Source organism: Lotus japonicus, chromosome 2, assembly GCF_012489685.1.
Source record: "Lotus japonicus ecotype B-129 chromosome 2, LjGifu_v1.2".
Classification (NCBI taxonomy): Eukaryota; Viridiplantae; Streptophyta; class Magnoliopsida; order Fabales; family Fabaceae; genus Lotus; species Lotus japonicus.
In genome coordinates, this window is record NC_080042.1 from 51,101,055 (window position 1) to 51,119,697 (window position 18,643).

Consider the following 18,643-nt stretch of genomic DNA (forward strand, 5'->3'; position numbering starts at 1 on the left):
GAAGCGGGTGGGATCTACCGAGGGCTGAGGAACCACATGCAGGAGAAGTTCACGGATGATCCGATACCAGATGATGACTTTATTTCTGAGGAAGAGGACGAAGAAGAAGAAGAAGAGGAAGAGAACGAAGAATAGGGTTTTCGGGTGAGGGATATCTATTTTCTGTTTGGGGTTGAGAGTTTTCGAGTTTGGGGGTATTGAACATTTTATTTCCTTTAGTTTGAAATATTCAAAAGTTCTGATGTAATTTTCTTTAGTTCAGATGTACGTTTCACACTTATTTCAGATGGTTTGTTTAATTCAAAAGTTTTGCGATGATGTTTACTTCTGCGTGTTTTTGAAAATGTTAAGTTTAAGAGTTTTGTAATACGAACGTTTGTCATTAATTGAAGATTAATAATAGAACCGACGAAAATTCTTTATGAAATTTATGACATTTGGTTACTGTGTGACACTCAAGAAATCGGGGCGTTACATTGTGGTTACAGAGCTTTGGTTGAGAAAACCAGAGCTTTGGGTTAGTGGTCCCTAAGAGTTGTGTTTTAGAGAGTTGGGTAGAAATTGTTTGCTAAGATGTTTGCTTGACTTATGAGAATGTCTAGAGCATCATTGTTGTGATGCTCAACCCTTGGAGTCCTTAGACTCTGAAGCCATATTTGATGTTTTTGGACTGTAAACTTTGATGAGGAACTCGTGAAGGTTGAAAGATACCTCCACGACATGATCCATCTAACACATAGTTGGCTTAGGCCATATGCAAGCGGCTCTGACGAAGTTCACTGTGGGCCAATTGCTGGAACTACAACAAGCTAGGACGCCTAGTGAGGGATTGCAAGGCACCAAAGGTAGAAGCAACCTAGAATGATGAATCCCATGGTGGCTAAGGGAACCAAGCTCGATGGAAGGACGTAACTTGCTTTAAGTGAGGAAAATTGGATCGTTATGCCGACATCTGCAAGGAAGATGCAAAAGTATGCTTTAATTAAGGGTTGTCGCTTACCAAAGATTGAGGTTGGAATGAACACTCAAATTGGGACACGTCTGACCACATCGAGACTTTGTGATTACTACCGCCAGTTAAACAAGGTTGGCGTGACCTTTGACACGACTGACCCGAAAGAACCAACTGTTCGCTTGGACAGAGAAATACGAGGCTAGTTTCCAAGAGTCGGAGAATTGCTTGACGACCGCGCCAGCGTTAGCGTTGCTAAGGGTAGATGAACCTTATGAAATTCACTGTGATGCTTCTCACCTTGGACTTGGTTGTGTGATGATGCAACAAAAGAAGGCAGCCGCCTATACATTGAGACAATTGAGGAGTCAGCATAGGAATAGCATGTCGGATTGCGAGAAGTATCAGAGTACGCAACAGAAGCATAGTGTGCCTTTTCGTGGTAGTTTCAAGGAGGAAACTATTTGAAGGAGGGTGGTACTATGTCAGACTTGGTAAAATAAATAATATTTAGTATTATTTTTTGTGAATGGTTTGTGATTTATGTGTGTGATGTGATTTGGTGTGCTGAAGGCTCATTATTGAGTCATAGAGGCGGGGGAGAAAACTGACCGAGTCAATGTCTTCCCTACGTTTTTGTGGTGTTTTATGTGATTGTGTTACACTCTCGATTATCCTCACTTAGCGAAGATGGTGGATGGAACCATCGGCTAAGAAAGGATGGTGGATGGAGCCAGTGAACAGAGTGCGTCGATCGAGATGGTGGATGGAACCATCAAGGTCGATGAGATGGTGGATGGAACCATCGGTTAAGCAGGAATGGTGGATGGAACCATTGGTCAGACCGAGATGGTGGATGGAACCATCAAGAAAGACGGGATTGGTGGACAGAACCAACGATCATATATGGTGGATGGAACCATAGATCAGACAAACCAGATGGTGGATGGAACCGTCGAGTGGACTAGGTGGTGGATGGAACCACCGAACGAGTGAATTGGTGGATGGAACCTTTGAGCTCGGTGTCTGGAAAGTTTGTTTTCCCGTGTATGAGCTGTTTATGTTGCATCTGGATCACCTGGACGAGACGCCGACCAGCGTGTACCGACATGAGCATAACACCTGTTTGAGTTAAACTTTTGGTTGTTTTCGTGTGACTGCAATGAGGCAGTTCGGGTCGTGTTCTTACGGGAGAGTTCCGTAAGGTTCTACGACGAGTGTCTAAGTTATAGACAATGTAATGAAAGTAACTCGAACGACCTTACCCGTTATTTTTCTAATTGCCATCTTCTAGATATTAAGCCTGATCAACTTAATATTGGAAAATGGTGATCGGAATGATAATTGGTGTTGGACTATAAAAAAACGTTAAGGAAAGACGGATTCCCTTTGTGGAAATGATGTGGAACCAGACCACTAGAGATGTCACGTGAAGACCAGAAAGATGAGACGAACGACGATAACCTATGCGTCGAGAGGACTGAAAATTCGTGGAAAGTATCAGAGTGCGCAGTGGAGGCGTAGTGTTTCCTTCTATAGTAGTTTCGAGGACGAAACTATTTTAATGAGGGTGGTATTGTAAGACCCCTTTTAGGGCATATTATATAAATAATAATATTAAATAATATTCTGGGAATTGTTTGTGTTATATGTGATATTATGTCTTTATAAAGGACAATTATTTTATTAGGGACATTATTAGACCTTAATAATATCTAGATGACGATGTACTCGTCATTACGGTCATTTTGACTGTAATATTGCTAGGGTTCGGCGAAGACGACTTTTAGGTCAAAATCGGCCCGAAAGCGGCGATGAGTTGGTGAATCGAGTCAACAAGGACGATTTCGTGGTCCACACCTTATGGGGGAGGTGCTGAGCATGATATTAAGAATATGCCATGAGGGAATATTCCGATGTTTATTTTTGAAGGTTTAATTTAAATAAAATGGGTTTTTATTTAAATGAAATGTATTTAATTATTTTTAACCTATGGTTTAGTAAATAATTAATTCTGAAAAATAATTTTGAGATATTATGAGAGTGGTGTACGAATTGTTGGAGGCAAAACCATTGATAAAGTTTTTGAATTTGAATTTGAAGTTTTGATGCATTTAGGAGGGGAATTGTGTATTTAAAGCATTAATTATTATTTAAATTATTATTTTAAATATTGTTTTTGAGAAAATCTGAGCATGGTGAAGGTGGTGGAAGGCCAAGGCATGAGGAGGAGGAAAAATGAGTCTTTTACAAGTATTTTCTTTTTCTGACTAGGTTTTATGACTGAGAGATTTTAGGGATTTTGATTCCTTGACTTTCAATTAATGAGGGATCAATATTTGAGTTTTAAAACCTTCAAGGATCTTCTCATATCTGATTGAAAACCTTTTGGATTCAGATTTATATATTCTAGAAGATTAAGGATTTAAATGATAGTTTTAAAAGGGATTTAATTAGGAAAAGTTTTGCGAAAACCCTAGTTGTGTGTGTGCGTTGCCGCCGACCATATATAGGAGAAAAAGGGGGAGATTTTTTTTTCTTCCTCAAGTCTAGAGAGCTGAAATAGAAAGGCAAAAACACATCCTCATTCACATAAGTTTTTATCAAAGAAAAGAAAAAGGGTTTCTTAAGAGAGTAAGAGAGAGGGAGACGTGCGAGAAAGAGAGGAGCAAGGGAGAAGAAGGTGTTAGTGAGAAGCAGAGCAAGGAGAGGAGACCGTGATCATCTTCTTCAACCATCTATCCCTCTTCTTGATTTCTAGACAAAGGTGAGGGCTTTTTCGGTCTTGGGTAGAGTCTAGGCTATGTGCTACATGAATCTTGTCCTATGAGTGCAAAACCTTGTATGATTGATGATAGGTTGTCTCTCTAACATGTAAAAACTTTGTATGATGAGTGGAGCTTCTCTTGAACATGTTTTAGGGCCAAGTTTCTGTTTTTACCTTCTCTAGAGGTTTGATGTCATGATCTATGAAAATTTTTAGGCGAAATCATGCCAAACTTGATGAATATCCTTGGATCTATGTCGATAGTCTTTAACATGTGTTTTAGAATGAGTAATGTGATGATGAACATGATGAAAAGCTTCCTGGATTTTTCATCAGTTGTATGGTAAAACATGATAACAAGTTTTGATGATGCTCAATATATGGTGGCTGAAACCCTATTTTGCTTAGGGTTAGGCGTGTGTGATTTTCTTCTTGTCTATGATTATGAGTTGATGATAGTTGCTGGATTTTTATACATTTTTTTTTTGATAGGCAAATGTTAGTGGTTAGTTGTTAGTAAGTTAGAAAATCCCTTCAAATATCCCTTCCAGGATTCGAACCCTGGACCTTCCCCTCCCCAACCCTCATGTCCCCTAGCTCTTACCACTTGAGCTAACCCTCGGGGACAAACAGTGACTTGCACGCGAGGGAGTTTTGTGGATTGACTGTGTGGTCTCCACGTGACAACCATGATTTAGTCATCAGACAAGGATTGATTGTGCGGTCTCCTTGAGAACTTGTTGATTGATTGTGTGGTCTCAATGTGACTTGGGTCGACTGTGTGGTCGCCTTGTGTTTTTCATCTGCGGATGATCGAGATTGGATCCAAGGTGTTGAGGTGGTTGCGTGAATGGTGAGGATGTTAGTCTAACTTAACTTTAGGATTGCTAACTCTAGATATGAGAATACGAGACTGATATTTCATTGTATGATTATCATTAACTGTGTTTATGTGTGACTTATGCATGGGAACTGACCCTCTATTATCCGTTATTTGTTTGTTCTGGGGGGGGGGGGCAGATGACTTTAACAAAGAATGTGGTGCATTCTTGGGAACTGACACTCTGTGACGAGCACAAGGATGAGGCTTGGGTGACCGACGCGCACCAGGTCCGCTGGATCTACGTCGACAATGCTACTCTTCGATGCACCCACAAAAAGGGAGAATGGATTGAATCTCAACTGCTGACTGGAATGGTGCAGCTACCATATGCACCCTATCGCTTCCAAACACCATCGGACTTGGAGTCAGAACAATCTTCCAACTTAGTATCTGAGCCAGAGTCGGATCTGTCTGGAGACATGTCAGTAGAGAAGAAGGAACCTTCAGAGGAACCCGAAAAGATGTCGGAGACTGTGCCGGAAGAAGAATACCTTCCACCCGTGCGAGGAGAGCCTTGGAACTGGGAGGATCCATCCGATGACGAGCTGAGAGCCATAACCTTTGCCATTGAGGCAAGAATTCAGTGCCGCGGGGAAGCGGGTGGGATCTACCGAGGGGTGAGGAACCACATGCTGGCGAAGTTCACGGATGAGCCGATACCGGATGGTGACTTTACTTCTGAGGAAGAGGACGGAGAAGAAGAAGAGGAAGAGAACGAAGAATAGGGTTTTGGGGTGAGGGATATCAATTTTCTGTTTGGGGTTGAGAGTTTTCGAGTTTGGGGGTATTGAACATTTTATTTTCTTTAGTTTGAAATATTCGAAAGTTCTGATGTAATTTTCTTTAGTTCAGACGTATGTTTCACACTTATTTCAGATGGTTTGTTTAATTCAAAAGTTTTGCGACGATGTTTACTTCCGCGTGTTTTTGAAAAGGTTAAGTTTCAAGAGTTTCGTAAAACGAACGTTTGTCATTAATTCAAGATTATTAATTGAACAGATGAAAATTCTTTATGAAATTTATGACGTTTGGTTACTGTGTGACACTCGAGAAATCGGGGCGTTACATTGTTACAATGCTATATATAGCAATAACAATGTCAAGTTTCTTCATGTCCAAGTAGGAAAGGGAGGCAAAACTTCATCCAAGGAAGGCATCACTTCATCATCAAATAAACTGAAAGTTTCTCCAGCATTACTTTCATTTCCATTTGCACCTTGGGCATCCTCATCATCATCATCAAACAAGCTCAGATTTATATCTACAACAAAAATAGATTTTAAATTTATAGTAAGATAACAAAACATCAAGTGGTTCCAAATACAAATAACGAATAATAATAAATTAAAGATGCATACCAATATCATTAGGAATAGGTTGGATGGTCATGTTGGCAAGATCATTACGCAATGCATCCACCTCCTCAACAGTTAAGAATGGTGGTGAGTCCTCCATAACCTAATTACAATGATCTTCAATTACTTCAAAATTGATGGGATCATAACTTTGATGCCTCAACCGGTTCCTAAGTTTATTAATTTGCCCATATATCAAATTACAATAAAATTCAAGCACATTTATTTAATTGTAGAAGCGAACAATCAAATAAGAATATCATTATGATACCTTTGTTGTAACTTCAAGTTGTAGCGAACATAGGCAAGATCATTCAGCTTGTGATGCTCTAATCTATTTCTTTTTTTAGAATGAATGTGCTCAAATATACTCCAATTTCTTTCACAGCCCGAAGCACTACAAGTTTGACTTAAATACGGATAGCCATCTTTTGCAAACTTGGTGTGCCACATCCATAAGATTCCCACCATTGATCTAAAATATCATATGTAATGAAGTATATGAAAACATATGTTGAAATATAAGTCTAGAATCTAAATCAAGAATCAAAGAATGCAAATTATCAAGTATAAATGACTAATTTTACCTGGCATAACTTTACTTCTTTCACGAATAGCACTTTTTCTTCCAAAATCTAACTCAGGATCTTTGAATAATCTCTTCTCACTTGTCAACCTATCATTCAACTTAATATCTCCAGAAGAATACCTATCAATGACATCTAAAAGGCCAGATATTGTGGACTCATGCTTATCAAGTTCATCACGATTTAACCGACAGCCTGGATATAACCAATAACCTGTAGCATGAAGATTCTTACGAAGCTGAGAATCCCAACGACTATCTATGATTTTCAAGTAAGGCTCCACTTTCTTCTTATTTCTTTGGAACCTCTTCACCATCTCCTCTCTAGTTTTGTAAAAAGCTTGGTAAGGAAAACCCATGGCAGGTTTATCTTCACTGTCAACAAGACGCAACAATCTAGCAAGTGGCTCAGTTAGATTCACAATATCAGCACATTTCTTCCAAAACCCAGAATCTAAGACTTGCTCCACAAATTTCTTTGCCTCGGTATCTCTAGCATAGGTTGAGGTTGTCCATGCCTTATCTACCACCATGGCTCTTAACACTTCCATTTGAGCCAAAATACTCTGAAATGCAATAAAATTAGTAGCAAAGCGAGTTGGGGCTGGACGAAGAATTTCCCTATTATCTGTATGCTTTCTCATCAAACTCAATGCAAAGCAGTGATTATAAATGTCCTTGGTAATATTAGAAGCTTGGGACACAGTCTCTGCTACTTCCTCTAGCTTCCCAATGTCTTGGAACATCAAATTAACACAGTGTGCAGCACAAGGAGACCAATATAACTTGGGAAACTCAGCCTCTAATAACCTGCCAACAGCAACATAGTTTGCAGCATTATCTGTCACAACTTGAACAACATTTTCAGGGCCAATATATAAAATAACTTCCTTAAAGAGCTTAAAAAGCATTTCAGCTGTTTTTGAATACTGAGAAGCATCATTTGATTTGAGAAAAACAGTGCCTTTAGGACAATAGACCAAGAAATTAATAAGGGACCTCCTACACCAATCAGTCCACCCGTCTGCCATAAGAGTGCAACCAGTTTGCTTCCACACTTCACGATAACTCTCAACAAGTTTCTTTGTGTCATCAACCCATTTATTCAATAAGAAACCACGAACTCTATAAAAGTTTGGAGCTTTATACCCTGAACCCATGACACAAACAGAATTAATCATAGGTTGAAAGTATGCAGAATTAACTGCATTGAATGGCACAGAAGCATCAATCATCGATCTTGAAATGGCAAGGTCACACTTCTCAACAATTTCTTTACTTTGCAACACACTCTTCAGAGTAGGTTGAGCTCATGGAGTTGTTCTAGGCACAAAAAAAGAAGATATGCGACTAGTGTCCTTCCCCTTTTGAGATTTAGAAGGTGGTGGTCGTGGCATCGTAACCTCTTCATCGGGTGTCATAGAGTGCTCATCAATTGAATTACTTTCCTTATACTCTTGTTCAGCTTTTCTTTTCTTGCCTTGGCATTCATCAATGTTTTCTTTCAGTTTCACTCGAACTTCGTTAGGCACTGTGGGGCATCTGGTTATTTGCCCTGATTCTCGCGCCAAATGTGACTTCATCCTATTAATTCCACCACCTTTGATAACTTTATTACAGTACATGCAAATCAAAATAGGTTTTTCTTTCTCAGTAGCTAGGATACAATGCGCCCAAGCCACATCTGTTTTCTGTCTACTAGGTTTCTGTACCGGTGGTGGTGGTACTTCTTCAGGTTCAGTTGCTTCATGTTCATTAGAACTCATCTACAATAAAAACATACAGTGTGATTTAGAGAAAATTAAGACAAGGTTCCATTATACACTATGTGGCAGCAAGATAGCAAGGAAATTACACGTTTTTTTCAACATACAGTGTGAAAAACATGGCAAACTTCACATAAATGAAGAAAAACAAGCAAACGCAGAACAAGGTCTTCCAAAATTGAGAAAGATACAATACAAGAGAAGAGATAAACTAATACAACCCAAAGCTAAGCTCAAAATAGAAACAGGAAAGGGTCTCATAGCACACGCAGGAACGCAACAAATCACCAAGAAAGGAGAAGAAACTCACCAGGAAGAAGAAGAAGAGCGAAGCGTGGTGGAGCGGCGACGGGCCTACACGGCTACATGTGGTGGAGCGGCGGCGGCGAAGGCTTGGAACGAAACTGAAGAACCCGCAATCGATGGCCGTAGGAACTAGGAAGAATGGGTTAGAAAGTAAGAAACCCTACACGGCTAAGAAACGACACAGTTCTGTAGTTTTCAGTTTTTTTTAAATAGTGAACCGGTCCAATCGCAAGGACCGAGTCGCCGGTTTTTTAACTGAACCGACCGGTTTTTTCCGGTTCGCAGTAGGTGGATTGCATGGTCGATTTGATGCTCGGCTCGAACCGGCTTAGGATCCGATTCCCGACTCAACCGATAGAACCGGCCGGTTCGAGCCGAGTTTAATAACACTGCTTTTACCCACTAGAACAACCTTACCATATGCATATCCCAAACATTATCCTTACAAAATGGCTTATTATTAAAAATTAACTCATTTCTATCCAACCATGTACACCAAATGAGCACATAAGGAACCAAAGGCCAAATATTCACATCTGTTTTTATATTCAAATGTGCCCATTCAGCAAGCAGAGCAGTAATCGAACCTGGTACACACCAAAGTAAACCCTTACGTGCCATTATTATGCCCCATAAAGGTCAGATCTGATTGCAGTGCAAAAACAAGTGTGAGACATCTTCAATAATCTCCGCACAGCAGCTACAAAACCCGCCGTCTTCAAGCTCGATGCCACGCACCATCAAATTTGCTTTTGATGCCACGCGATTCAATTGTATCTGCCAAAGAAATAAACAAACTTTTGGTGGTAATATTTTCGCCACAGCTTCAGGAACCCTCCAAATTGAACTCAAGAACCACTTTTCCTCCACCATCATACACGAGTAAATATATGTATATAATTTTCAGATATTATTTTTTTAAATAGACCGGCTTGTTAGGCTGACAAGGTTTTCTGAGTGGCCTAAGCTAACCTTTTAAACAAAAAAGGATTTTTAAAAAGCCTTAAGCTTGTCTATTTATTAATTTGGCCTGACCAAGCCTGGGTCTAATGTAGGCTAGGCCATAACTCCCTGTCGGCGGCCTGACCTACTTCCATCCTAGTGATTGTATAATACCTGATAATATTAGATTTGATATGATAAAGCCTAATAAAAATTTAATACTATATAGCATTTGGTCATATTTAGGTTTGATATCATGTTTGGTGAAATATTATTTATCATATTCTTAACTATCTACTATTCAATAATATTTCATATTACATAAATTATTTTTACAAATAATAGACACATAACTTAAAAACAAACCCGTGCAACGCACGGGTTTAATTTCTAGTAAATTGTATTTCTTGATATGCATGTTTCTAATATATCTGGAATGTTTAGATAACACCAATCATATCATATTCTTTACTATATACTATTTTCGAAACAAAAAAGTGACAACTTTGACAAGTGTCACTCCCCTCAATCTATGATTTTCTTCATACGTTTTTCCTCATGTCGTAATTAATAGGTTGATGATGTCATATTTAATTTTTTTTAACTTTAAGTAATTTAAATATTAAATAATTTCATATTTTATAAAATATTTAATGTATTAATATTTCATTTAATAGCTATTAATGATTATTTTCATATGTACCAAAAAAAATAGCTATTAATCATTTTAGAATAATTAAAAAAAAGTCAATTGTGAAATAACTATTGTATTAATTTTACATTTAATGGTTTTTAATGACATTAGAATAATTACTAAAATTAATTGTGACTTTTCTACCATAAGATGTATGAGGATAAGTATTTTTTTAATGATTATGGTTATTTTTTATATTAAAAAAAATTAAAGGTAATATCTTACGTTCAAAAGATATCAAATATGTCATTAAAAAATTGATACCAAATAGTTTTAAATGATTGATTTCAAAATTAACTAAAAACATTTGCATTTTATGTTTTCGTATATACATCTGGAAGAATAAAATTGTTTTTGCATATTTATTTAAAACATACCAAATTAGAAAAAAGGGGAATTATAATGTAACTAGGATTAAAAAAAACTTAAATATGTGATATGCGTATTTAAAATAAAAAACACGAGAGAAAATATGAAAATGTATGATGTATGCTAACAAAGTTCTCTTATTCCATTCGTGCTTGACACGAGATCAATACTAGTTTTCAGTAAATATTAAACTTCATACAAAATTTTCTTAACGTAATTTATACATAAGTAAAATCCAGCAGATGAATTTTGGCCTTGTTTGGGAAAACAACTTAATTAACCGCTTATGATCATAAGCGACCATAAACGCTTATGACATAATCGCTTATTCTTAATCTATTTTTTTTAAATAAATTAAAAATAAGCTATATACAAGCAAGCATAAGCTCTTTTTTATTAGCAATCATGAGTAGATTATGAAAATTAGCTCAAAATAGCTTATGCTAGACTATAAGTTGTTTGCATAAGCTCTTCCAAACAGTTGCACCAACACTTATGCTATTAGATAAGCTCAAATAAGCTATTCCAAATGATGTCTTTATATTTTTAAGCATTAAAAGCAAATAGAATTTAAACAAAAAATCATTATAAAAATGTTAAATTTTGGTATTTTATAATGAAATTGAAAGCATTAAAAACGATATGAGAAAAACGCTCAAGAACTCATTAATTTAAATAAATAAGGTTTTAATTAGTGAATTAAATTGTATTTATTTGAAAGGTAATTGTAATTAATATTAATATTAATATTAATTAATGGATTAAGTTGTAATTAATATTATGTAATTAATGGATACTTATTTTTTACAACTCACACACACCCAATAATCCAAATACATCAAATTTTCCCCCTTTTTAATTTGTTTTTTTTTTATAACTCTTGTTAAAATTTTCTCTTCTAAATAAATATAAATAAATATATGAAATTATCAATACACTCTTTCTTTCATTTTTCATATTTCATTGTCTCTCTTCTTTCTTCTAACCTCTTTCACTCACTGTCACTGATCTCGCTTTCTCGTCTTTTCTCGCCGATTTTCCTTCCCGCCAAACACTCCTTATTCTCATTCTATCTGGTACGTGCGTGCGTGTTTCACTGTCACTCTTTACTCAACTTTCCCCCAACTCTGTCACTCTCACTCTCACACACATCACTTTCTTCTCAATAATTTTCTCTCTTTTCATTTTCCCCCAATCAAACTTTGAAAATAATCAGTGTTTTGATAGTCTAGGATGAAAAGGAGATTGAATATTTGAGAATTGAGATATCTTCAATTTTTTTTTATTTGTTTGTTACATTTTTATGTTGAATTGTGAAAGATTGTATTTACTATGGCTGAATTTCTATGATTCAATTGCGTTTGTATTCAATTTCAATGATTAATGTTTACATAGCACATGGTATTTTGAAAAATAAATTTGAATTAAATGTAATTAACAATAATACATATGTGAATAGTACTTGATCAGTGTGTGATTTGAACTGGGTGAATGATGAGCTTGTTGAATGTTGATGAGTGAACTGAGGTGATCTTATTTGTTCATTGGATTTGAACTAGACAACTTGTTCCCTAGAAATTCATTTTTTTCCCCTTTCGAATGAGCCAATTTTTATATTTCTTTGTGACCCATTTACATTTGTTACTTTATAATTTATCTAGTAAAATTGCTAAGTAAGCTTTTGTGTGAACTGTGAATAGATGCTTGTTGCAAAGCACAACGGCTCTGGCGCTCCAGATGTCATGAAAACAGAAGAGAGAATAGATACCGATGCCATGATCAGAACAGATAATGCAATCAGACAGGTAGCGGGCACAGAACCTGTAATTTATTTTCCAAGGGCTGGTGTCAACCCTGTACAGTGGATTCAAGTACTTCATGCTTTAGATCAGCAAGGTGGTAGCAATTCATATTCAGGTTCGGATATTTATAACTTTCGAGCTTCATTTTTCATAAGCACTTAGATGATATCAATTTGTATGTATTGAATATTAATTGAATTAAAACATGTATTAACTGTGTTATGTATATATCCTGCCAGAAACAGAAAAATTAAGAGGAAATATAGCAGAGGTTTAAAATATTTAGAGTTTATACTACTTTTGCCTTTATGCTGGTCTGTTCTAAGTATATTTTTAATGTATCATAAGTAAAATTTGGGCTTCTTTGAGGTGCATAACTTCATATAACTCTAAAGCTACTTATTCTGATACACTCTCATTCATTTGACAGAGCTTACAGGGTGGCCTTTGCTCTCTTCTCTGAGATGTCAGTTGCAGAAGTGTGACAAGTGTTCTCAAGAGTTCTGCTCCCCCGTTAACTATAGAAGACACATAAGTGTACATCATCGGTGGAGAAAGCTTGATAAGGTTTTCTTCAGATCTTATAAATATAATGATATCTGTCATATTATTGCTGTTAGTTCAAGCATTTACCCTTACATATTTTCTTCATGATAAACCTTGGTAGGAGCCTGCTTATTTCATTTCCTCATCATCCTCAAATCTTTTCTGACGCTATTTACACATTTCAGGATTCTACAAAAGTTAGGGATCTTTTAGGAGCTTATTGGGATAAGGTAATATTGCACCATTGTGAATTTTATATATGTGAATAACATTAGCTGTTTTGACACGTTTGCCTTCATTGTTTTCATCGTCTGTATAGCTCTCTGTAGAAGAGGCAAAGGAAGTTGTATCATTCGAAAATGTGATGCTGAAGGTAAAGACTTGTCGCTCCTTACATGACTAAGTTATTTGAACATGAAGTTATTTTGATGTTAATCGCCCTGTATGTATAATGTTCACATATGAAATATATTAGGCTAGGAATTGAAAGAAATGAGATCAGGGGAATGGGAAATTAAACCTGACATCTCCGGTCTTTTTCCCATGTTCACTCTAATTAAGACAACGGCTAGGTGAACTATCATAGTTCAAGGCCGTGAAGTCTGAATTTCTGCCATAAATATGCTATTTTAAGTCACATCTCTCTGTATCTTTAGTACTGTCCTGATATCTTTTCTTCCACACCTTTTGATCAATGCAGAATCAGAGCCAACACAACTTTGATTATATCTCTTCTTTTCAGCTCTTATGGTTTCTTGCTTTTCCTATTTTTCATAAATTAATCTAAATATCTTTTTTTTTTCACATTGACAATGCTTTCTAGGAGGTTCCAGGGTCTTCGATTTTAGAATCTTTGATGACTCTTGTTCAAAAACAAGGGTTTTCTTTACTTCCTCAGTATTATCTTAGGGCTGGTGCTGCCCTTTTGGTAAGAAGCATTATGGTTTGACTTGTCAGTTAGGTTTTCTTGTTAAATAACTTTTGGTATGTTAATGCAATACATCTAACTTTTTTGCAGGATATTGTTCAATCTAAACCTTCCAGTTTTCCTATATCTTCCTTGGAGTTGTTCAGTATCCTTGACGATGCTAGTGAAAAAACATGTTTATGGGGGACAGCAGTGTCAATGCAAAAACATCTTCTTGATGGAGGGGCTGGAAAAATTGGTCTTGAACCGGAAAACGTAGTTGCTTGGACAAGTTTCTTGCTAGAACAGAAATTGGTAATTGTTTTCCATATCTTCAAAATTTGTTCACAAAATCCCCCCCCCCCCCCCTCTATTTTCTATAGATTTTCATGTGTTTCTTCTTGTTGGGGGATTAGGTTTGGGTTTAGCACTGATGTTATCTTATGGGTTACCTTAGGTTTAGAATTTGTTTGAATCTCAGTGTTGAAGTTATTATATTTTTAAAATAGCAGGACAATCTTGAAATATGTCAAAACCTTATCATAATATTCTGATATACATAGTCCTCTTGATTAGTTAGTTAGTTAAGGGAGTTGGTTTGAGAGTTAGTGAGGAGATGCTACACATAGGAGGGCGCGGGATAGGTAGAATATTTTGATTGCAATTAGGGTCATATAGGGAGAGTTCCAGGTCTCTAAAATATGGAAAAATCTAGGGTCCTCCAGGAGTACATACTTCTTCACTTTAAACTATGGCACCTGCCCATGTATGGTTAGTTATCCATATTTTAATTTTTTAATTTAAAATAGGAAAAAAACTGTTAGTTAACAGTACTTTTATAAAGGGAGAATATTGAATTTTCAGTAAAAAAGGCATAAAGAAAATAGAAGGGGGAATACATCAAACCCTGATTGAATTATGATAAACATAAAGAGCATGGTTTCCCAAATCAATTCTTTCAGTAGAGTCATGGTGAAATAGAGTTTTCTGTCCCTTAGGTGGAAGCATGGCTATCTGACAGGGATGCTGAAGCGCTGAGGTGCCAGAAGCAATTGGTGGAGGAGGAAGAAGCTGCTCAGAAAAGGTACCAGGTTGACTTTGAGAAATATACTAAAAGTCTGATATTGGGGGAACCACTCTTTTATGATTTCTCATCTTTTATAGTGAAGTGATCTGAACTGAATGAAATTAAGAATAACGGCTGAGAAAACCCTTTTTTGGTTGTTTTGCTTTTTGAAATGAGTTTTCATTTAAACTCCAAATCTGTACTGCTTAGAAACCCAAAGCTACATATGCTACTTAGGTTGATTGGCCCTTGATTGGTCAACATGAATAAGGATTTTAAGAAAGCTACTGACATCATCAACCTGCACAAAACTCATTTATTGTTTTTGTACATTTGGCCAGTTCATCTTCACAAAATCTCATACGTAATGCAATAACTTAGCTGAGTTTCTCTGCTACTAATTTTATGAGTACTTCTAGAATGTGCACAAATTGACATTTGATCATCCTCACAAATGCCTCTAAAATGGATCATTTTGTTATCTTTTAGTTTCATTTGAATTTTATTAGGATTTCTGTAATCTCTGATGAACTATTAATAATAAACCATGTGCTGAATTACTTCAGGTTAATCTTTGCAATTTTGATTAGCAAAACTTACAAGAGATACAGCTGAAAATGTGCTTTCTTGAAAAATGGTCATGTATGAATAATTGGACTCTTTATCTAATTATCCACTTTTAATGTTTATAGGCAGGCTGAGATATTGGAGAGGAAACGCCAGAAGAAGCGTAGACAAAAAGAACAGAAGGCTAGGGAGCGAAGACACAAGGATGTGGAAGAAATCAAAAAGAATATTGACAGTGCAGTAAAGGATTTATCACGAGCAGAAGCATCTTTGGATAGATACAATTCTGAAGGTCATGATCTAGATACATTTGCAGATAACAACACTCCTTTACATGTACCTTTCCAATGCTCTGACACTAATGAAGGAATAGATGAGATAACTCAGTCACGGCATGATTTTGGCTCTGATCAGAATATTGAGAGACAGTCAGCACGTGGGCATAACCATCGGCGCTCAGCAGTTGCCAGATGGCAGGAGCCACCTAAACTACAGTGGGCTGTAGCCAATGGTTTGCATAAAAACCTGCACACTCCAATTTCAAAAAATGAAGTCAATACACAAAAAGGAATCGGACGTGATCAAAAGGCAGCAGCTACAGTTAATTGTAGTAAGGCATGGAGTCAAAAGCCTAAATCTGAAATTGACAGGGTGGTTTTAAAAACCAAAGCAGAGAAAGAACCAGACCTTGTTAAGAACCATGTAGTTTTGATAGGATCTATATCAGTTAATCTTGGTAATTGTAGAAAATCAGAGGGTAATGTGGTGGAATCTCAAGAGGACTGCATGGTTAAGAATGTGGCTGAGCAGAATAGTTCTCAGGATAAACCAATGGAACCTGATTTGGTCGTGACTGGAAACAATCAATTAAAAGTTAGACATTGGAGACCGGTTATTCAGCTTGAAACTAAAGATACATTGCCAGTTCAAAATGGTGGGACAGGAGTTGATGTGGTTCACGGAAATGGAGACTGTCGAAACTTGTCAGGTCCTACAAGTTTTGAAAACAATAACTCCCATCCAGAGGGTAGAGTGAATCGGGGAAGCTTGCAGTCATCCATCCATGAAGCAAAAGCCTTTCTTGCTCAAAGTAAGCTTTTGTTATTTTATTAATTTGTCATGGTTCTTCTATTTTACTGGCTTGTTGTGACCAAATGCTAGGCTTGCTCTTTGGTTTATCTTTGCCTAACTAAAACCATTTTCTTGCAGGATGGAAAGAAGCTCTCTTATCAAATCATGTGAAATTAGTTGTTTCCCCTGACTCAAAATCGCCTAGGTGCCAGGAGATTCAGCATTCGAACATAGCAGCATGTAACTCTTCTGATGAAAGATGCAACATTATTGCGAATGCAGACAACAGGTTGCCTGCAACCTCCAGAGTTTCTAGATCCAAGCACAGAAAGAAGTCTGAAAACGGAAACAAGACAAAGTATATTCCCAAACAGAGAAGTGCTACCTAATTTTGAAAGAATTTTTTTAGCAGTTTGATTTATTGCTGATTATCAGCTGAGGTTCAGTTTTGATAAGATAGTCTTTAGTCAAAATATTGAAGGTAGGTTTTTCCGGCAATTATTTTTATTTTCCGCATTTTACATTCTAAGATGTTATATGGAATTTTGACTAGTCAGGTTATTCTTCCCTGTGGAATTATTAAAAAAAAAATTATAAGAAATTTGTGTACTTACCATAGAGGTAATTTTTTGTTGGGCACGTTGGTCACTGTCTTTACTAGGCAAGAAATTTTTTCATCTTTTCTTCCTCCTCCATTTGGCATAGTTGCCTAAATTTTGCTTACATTGGTTCTATTAATTGAAATAATTCAGAGATCCCCGAGTTATTTTGTCTTTCCACTTGATTTGTTCTACTATTTCAGCTTTTATGGTCAATAAGATATCTTGGTGCACTATATATTCCATTCCTCCCAGGGAAGGTTTTGGAAATCCGTTAGGAACCTACATTTGATCCAAAAATACATATATGCAAGTAGCTTGTGCCCTTAGAACTGGCTCATATAGTCATATATCCGCGTAAGAAATAAAGTTATTCGTAATTTTTTTTTGAAATGTATTAGTAATTAAATAAAGGTTGCATGGCTATTGGTTATAAAGATAAATTGTTGAGTTACTATGCATTAAGCTCGCATAGGCAACGAAGTTTATGTACAGTGAAATTTAGCCCTTGAGCTATGACCTAGTTGGTGACAGAAGATTTTCCTCATTAGGAGCTGTTTTTGTACGGATACTACATCTCGTTCCTGTTATTCAAAAAATAAAATACTATGCATTAAGGAGTACAATGTAACCGCTAATCAAGGATACTGGTGATGGTAATAACAAATATAGTTCCAAATTGAAGTAAAAAAGAATTAGATGTTTTTTTGGCAATAGTTTTAATGCCATCCCAATTAATCTTCTATGCGGCTATGCCATCTCTTTCTTCTAAATTTCCTTAATACTCTCCTAAAAAATAAAACTGTTGAGTGTGAAATACAATTCAATTTCACACTCAAGAGTGTGAACACAACAATTGTGAACACAACATGCTGCAATAGTAGAGACGATAATCATAATATTTTCCGATACTGTAATCGTAGGATGATAATCATAATATTTTCTGATGAGGGACCAAACACAAACAACCTTACAAAGACAGGGATCAATTTGATGATTAACCCTAATTTTTAACACATTACTAATTAGCTAAATAAGCATTAATCCTTTACAAATGATCAATAAGCTAAATTAAAAATTAATCCTCAGTCAAATCTACAATGTCTGGTTCTTTAGTGCGATTTTGTTTTTCTAATTCTTTTTTATATTGAGTCATTCGCCCCATCTCAGTCACGATAATATCTCCATTGCTGAGCATTTCGTGGGATTGGATGGTCGTCCTTTAATTGTCCCTTTATGTGGAAAACTACAGGCATTTGTTTTTCACGTTCCAACAAATGTTGTATTTGATGCATCCTTCCGGTGCCAATGCACGTATTTGTCATGTTCCAAAAAATGCATCAAATGTTGCATCTCTATTAAGGGGCCCTTCTTTGTCCTCTTGTACCGTCCACATGCATTGTAAACTTGTTGAATTGTTATTCTACTACCAGGGTTCTTATCCTTCAAAGCAACAAGCATGTGA

General features: G+C 36.4%; 2 protein-coding genes across 2 annotated transcripts; one reads left to right on the top strand and one right to left on the bottom strand.

The window, feature by feature from the left end:
- Window positions 1-6,367: 6,367 nt before the first annotated feature.
- LOC130736582 (uncharacterized) lies at window positions 6,368-7,778 on the bottom strand. The gene is made up of 2 exons (XM_057588396.1): window positions 6,545-7,778; window positions 6,368-6,432 (listed from the first exon to the last, which is right to left on the bottom strand). The coding sequence occupies exons 1-2, from the start codon at window positions 7,776-7,778 to the stop codon at window positions 6,368-6,370; spliced, it is 1,299 nt and encodes a 432-aa protein (XP_057444379.1).
- A 3,714-nt stretch (window positions 7,779-11,492) lies between these two features.
- On the top strand, window positions 11,493-17,292 carry LOC130738239 (uncharacterized). Its single transcript, XM_057590177.1, has 10 exons — window positions 11,493-11,696; window positions 12,321-12,537; window positions 12,853-12,989; window positions 13,154-13,198; window positions 13,288-13,341; window positions 13,792-13,896; window positions 13,987-14,190; window positions 14,874-14,959; window positions 15,634-16,598; window positions 16,718-17,292. The coding sequence occupies exons 1-10, from the start codon at window positions 11,541-11,543 to the stop codon at window positions 16,966-16,968; spliced, it is 2,220 nt and encodes a 739-aa protein (XP_057446160.1). The 5' UTR covers window positions 11,493-11,540; the 3' UTR covers window positions 16,969-17,292.
- Window positions 17,293-18,643: the final 1,351 nt, after the last annotated feature.

Bases quoted from the DNA above. Each gene is read 5' to 3' on its own strand.
- LOC130738239 (XM_057590177.1), top strand. From the start codon at position 11,541: ATGAAATTATCAATACACTCTTTCTTTCATTTTTCATATTTCATTGTC. The intron at 13,897-13,986 runs GTAAGAAGCATT...ACTTTTTTGCAG, and splicing joins GGGCTGGTGCTGCCCTTTTG to GATATTGTTCAATCTAAACC. The intron at 14,960-15,633 runs GTACCAGGTTGA...TAATGTTTATAG, and splicing joins GAAGAAGCTGCTCAGAAAAG to GCAGGCTGAGATATTGGAGA.
- LOC130736582 (XM_057588396.1), bottom strand. From the start codon at position 7,778: ATGATTGATGCTTCTGTGCCATTCAATGCAGTTAATTCTGCATACTTT. The intron at 6,433-6,544 runs GTAAAATTAGTC...ATGATATTTTAG, and splicing joins AAGAAGTAAAGTTATGCCAG to ATCAATGGTGGGAATCTTAT.